The following is a 4638-nucleotide window of genomic DNA, read 5'->3' on the forward strand; positions in this document are numbered from 1 at the left end:
GGCCGCGGACACGCATCGGTCTTGTTTACGGCCGCTTCATTGTGAGAGGCGCAGCGAAGCGCGGCGAACAACACACGCGGCGGATATCATTAGATATGAACAATGCGTGGACCGCTGCAGGACGACGCCAGTCTCGAGCGGGGTCATGTGTGCCTCTGCGGAGGGGTGGCGGTGCCGACCGCCAGTCTCGAGCGGGTCATGTGGGCCTCTGTGGAAGGGTGGCGGTGCCGACCGCCACTCTCGAGCGGGTTATGTGTGCCTCTGCGGAAGGGTGGCGGTGCCGACCACCAGTCTCGAGCGGGTCATGTGGGCCTCTGCGGAAGGGTGGCGGTGCCGACCGCCAGTCTCCAGCGGGTCATGTGTGCCTCTGCGGAAGGGTGGCGGTGCCGACCGATTCTGAGCAGGATCGAGCTCATCTCCTCGCCAGCGGCACGCGTCCGGCGCAGCTGATGCAAGTGACGCTAATTGCAATAGGTGAAGTTTGATTCCGGTATGTGCTCGCCAGGATGGTCGCCATGCTTTTTAAATTTCCGTCTGACCCTTTCATTCTGTTTCATCCCACGCAAAGACGAGTAGTTGAGCATTCTACGGCCATTGGTGTGCCGTGTTCGGGGTGGGATGAGCGAACCTCTGCACAGGGACGCCTCTGCAGGATGTGTGCCTGGCGCTCGGACGGACCCCACATCAGCGCTACTTCGGTCCACTCGTGGCTGGCGCATGCAGCCAGCTCCGGAGAAGCATGGAGTCGCGAAGATGCAGGATAAAGCAAGGATAAGGATAAAATGAACGAATAAACACCACGCAGTGGCATCCAAAACTTGCGACACCAAAATCCCTGCTTGTCGACCAGAGCAGCTTGATTTGGGACAGTGCACTGCTGCACGGCTGGTCTTGGACATCGGGATGTCAGTAATCATGCTGATTAGCCTCACCGCCAAAATAATATATTTCTGCTGCACATGACGTCGGCTAGCGTTTTACTGCTGGCCACACCCGTAACTGCCCTCGTACATGCTGTCGAGCAACGGTGTGTGATTGCCGACATCCGAGTACGTGACGAAAATGTACTTGCTGGCGTGGTACCAACCGATCTCAATAAATAGCTGTCATTCCAAGCGTCAGATAAGTCATTATCTCTGGACAACATGTGCTCAGTTCTGACCGCAGCGTCGAGTTGCGTGCTCACCTGTAGCTGAAGGTGGTGCAGCCGCGCAGCCGCGAGCACTCGTCTTCACACTGGCGCCGGGTGGTCACCATGACGGCACCGTGCACGTGTCGGTCCCGGTGGCGCAGGTTCGGCCCCACCAGCCGGTAGCAGCCGCCTGCCGGTACCGGCGTCCTGCGTCACCGCGTCACCGGCAGCCAGGGTCACCGCGTCATCGGCAGCCAGGGTCACCGCGTCACCGGCACCCTGCATCACCGCGTCAGTGGCGCCCTGCGTCACTCCGTCACCGGGACCGGCTAGGCCGACGCCAGCTACCGCCGACCCGAGTCCGCCGAGAAACTACTGCAGGCGAGGAGGACAGGTTATGCTGCATGCTGCAGCGAGCTTGGAGGACGGGGTATGCTGCGAGCTGCATGCCTGTCCTCCCAGCGGGCTGGTAGGACGGAGTATACTGCGAGCTACAGCAGGCTGAGAGAAAGGGATATACTGCGAGCTACAGCAGGCTGGTAGGACGGAGTATACTGCGAGCTACAGCAGGCTGAGAGAAAGGGATATACCGCGAGCTACAGCAGGCTGGGAGGACGGGGGTATGCTGCGAGCTACAGCAGGCTGGGAGGACGGGGGTATGCTGCGAGCTAAAGCGGGCTGGGAGGACGGAGTATACTGCGAGCTACAGCAGGCTGAGAGAAAGGGGTATACCGCGAGCTACAGCAGGCTGGGAGGACGGGGGTATGCTGCGAGCTACAGCAGGGTGAGAGAAAGGGATATACCGCGAGCTACAGCAGGCTGGGAGGACGGGGGTATGCTGCGAGCTACAGCAAGCTGGGAGGACGGGGTATGCTGCCAGCTACAGCAGGCTGGGAGGACGGAGTATACTGCGAGCTACAGCAGGGTGAGAGAAAGGGATATACCGCGAGCTACAGCAGGCTGGTAGGACGGGGGTATGCTGCGAGCTACAGCAAGCTGGGAGGACGGGGTAATGCTGCGAGCTACAGCAGGCGGTAGGACGGAGTATACGCGAGCTACAGCAGGGTGAGAGAAAGGGATATACCGCGAGCTACAGCAGGCTGGGAGGACGGGGGTATGCTGCGAGCTACAGCAAGCTGGGAGGACGGGGTATGCTGCGAGCTACAGCAGGCTGGTAGGACGGAGTATACTGCGAGCTACAGCAGGGTGAGAGAAAGGGATATACCGCGAGCTACAGCAGGCTGGGAGGACGGGGGTATGCTGCGAGCTACAGCAAGCTGGGAGGACGGGGTATGCTGCGAGCTACAGCAGGCTGGGAGGACGGGGTATGCTGCGAGCTACAGCAGGCTGGGAGGACGGGGTATGCTGTGAGCTACAGCAGGCTGGGAGGACAGGGTATGCTGCGAGCTACAGCAGGCTGGGAGGACGGGGGTATGCTGCGAGCTACAGCAGGCTGGGAGGACGGGGTATGCTGCGAGCTACAGCAGGCTGGGGGGACGGGGTATGCTGCGAGCTACAGCAGCTGGGAGGACGGGGTATGCTGCGAGCTACAGCAGGCTGGGAGGAACGGGGTATGCTGCGAGCTACAGAGGCTGGGAGGACGGGGTATGCTGCGAGCTACAGCAGCGGCTGGGAGGACGGGGTATGCTGCTGAGCTACAGCAGGCTGGGGGGACGGGGGTTGCTGCGAGCTACAGCAGGCTGGGAGGACGGGGTATGCTGCGAGCTACAGCAGGCTGGGGGGACTGGGGTATGCTGCGAGCTACAGCTGGCTGAGAGGGCGGTGGTATGCGGACGGAGAGGACGTGACTGGTATTGCAAATATTCCTGATCAAAACTGACGAAAAGGCCCGCAGTCACTATCTGGGTTTGGAGGATGTTTTTCCTTCGAATATTCCAATTTTCGGAATTGGGATTCTGCGGCGAGAAGTAGCAGACAATATCGCTGGGGACCTCCGCAATTACAACCTTCAGCTGCAGGATGAAAAGGCTGTACAAATTAAAGTGCAAGTGCAAGTATGTGCAAGTGCAAGTATGTGCAAGTGCAAGTGCAAAGTGCAAGTAACATTTGTTGTCGTTGGATTGCATAGCCCCAGTCCCACGTGCAACCGAGGTCTAGCGCGAAGCGGAAATGAATGCCTTCACCAACGACTTCAGGGGGCCAATGCTATTCTGCATTACGTGGCCTCAACGAACAAACCATGGGAGCTGGAGTAAGTGGGTGCTCTCTTACCGAGGCTGCCAGGACCGCTGGGGCCCGGGCCGGGCCCAGGGCCGGGCCCAGGGCCGGGACCACCGCTGTCATCGCAGCGCGGGTTGTCCTGCCGATTATAGGTGTCATGCTCGGCGTCCGAGATGAGGTCACGTGACGTCAGCAGGTCGCGGCTCAGCCGACAGTTCATCTCGGCCGCGAATGTAGTCAGTCTGCAACCAAACAGACAAACGGGCGAAGCCCACTCATTCCATCCATCCATTCCAACTGTCTGAGCGTGTAAACATACCCTACAAAACAGAAAAACGTCACGTATTGGGAGCTAAACAAACTGCGCTGGAGTAATCAGCAATCGGTCGAGCCCACCGGCTGTCATCACCTCCAACTTCGGCGTTCACCTCGGAACAGGACAATCGAATTAGCATAGAGGGCAGGCCGTGACTGCAGGTGCCAGCTGCTGGACCCACTTGTAACTGAGCGTGTTGCAGCCGGCCCGCTTGCACTCCTGCTGACAGGCGACCAGGCTGGTGGCCCGCATCGCGTTGTCAGTGCGCGTGTTGGGCACGCGCATGTCGCGCGAGATGTGCCGGAAACACTCTGCAATCGGACAGCAGCTCGGTCAGCGCGGCCTTATACCAGTTGATCCCGGTGACGTCAGCGGGTTGTGTCACTCCCTCTCGCCAAACAATCTGCTGGCGCACAATTGGACGTAGCCGCTCGATCCAGGGTCAAGTACGTTGGGGACAGAACGGCAGACAGTTGGTATGGACTTTCGTCTTCGCATGTGACATGTAAATGGTTTTACTTCTGAGCATCGGTTGCGAGGCAGCACACATTTCGTCTCGTAAAATAGATATAACGTCTGATGCGCAGCGTTATGGACGGGAGCGGTGCCGCAGACCGCACACTAGCGTCTCTCGTGGGCAATGTTTTTAAGCTCGGTTTGTGCCTTCGGTCTATAGATGGCCGTACCGTCGCCATTGTGCTCCTCGCCGGTGCCGAACTGGCAGGCGCGACTGAAGTCGCGCTGGTATGTGTCCGCCTCTCGTCCGGTTCCAGACGGTGCGGTAAGCGTCCTCTCGCGAGAGGGCGCAGTTGCTGCGCACCTGGCGTCTCCTGCGGCACGGAGGTCGCAGCCACTCACTTCACGGCGCGTTAGGCAGCGCCTCTACATCTGGTCGAGCGCCTGCAGCGTTCCGCCACAGCTATGTTACCGCCCCGGAAAGACCATCCTTTGAACTGTATATATTAGACGAACGGGGTGTCGATGGAGGACCTCCAGCGCGATCCTTTTG

The 4638-nt window shown here is 59.6% G+C and overlaps 1 protein-coding gene across 1 annotated transcript in view; it reads right to left on the minus strand.

Annotated features, from left to right (window-relative positions):
• Window positions 1–4378, minus strand: part of LOC119109423 (uncharacterized) — a 7998-nt gene extending 3620 nt beyond the window's left edge. The window contains exons 1-4 of the mRNA XM_037233037.1: window positions 4316–4378; window positions 3811–3940; window positions 3365–3555; window positions 1187–1322 (exon numbers count right to left, since the gene is read on the minus strand). Coding sequence (XP_037088932.1) covers window positions 1187–1322; window positions 3365–3555; window positions 3811–3914 — 431 coding nt within the window. The 5' untranslated portion in view covers window positions 3915–3940; window positions 4316–4378. The remainder of the gene's footprint in view (window positions 1–1186; window positions 1323–3364; window positions 3556–3810; window positions 3941–4315) is intronic.
• Between the last annotated feature and the right edge of the window lie 260 nt (window positions 4379–4638).

This window comes from Pollicipes pollicipes, unplaced genomic scaffold (genome assembly GCF_011947565.3).
Source record: "Pollicipes pollicipes isolate AB1234 unplaced genomic scaffold, Ppol_2.1 Scaffold_7231;HRSCAF=8579_pilon_pilon_pilon, whole genome shotgun sequence".
Taxonomy (NCBI): Eukaryota; Metazoa; Arthropoda; class Thecostraca; order Pollicipedomorpha; family Pollicipedidae; genus Pollicipes; species Pollicipes pollicipes.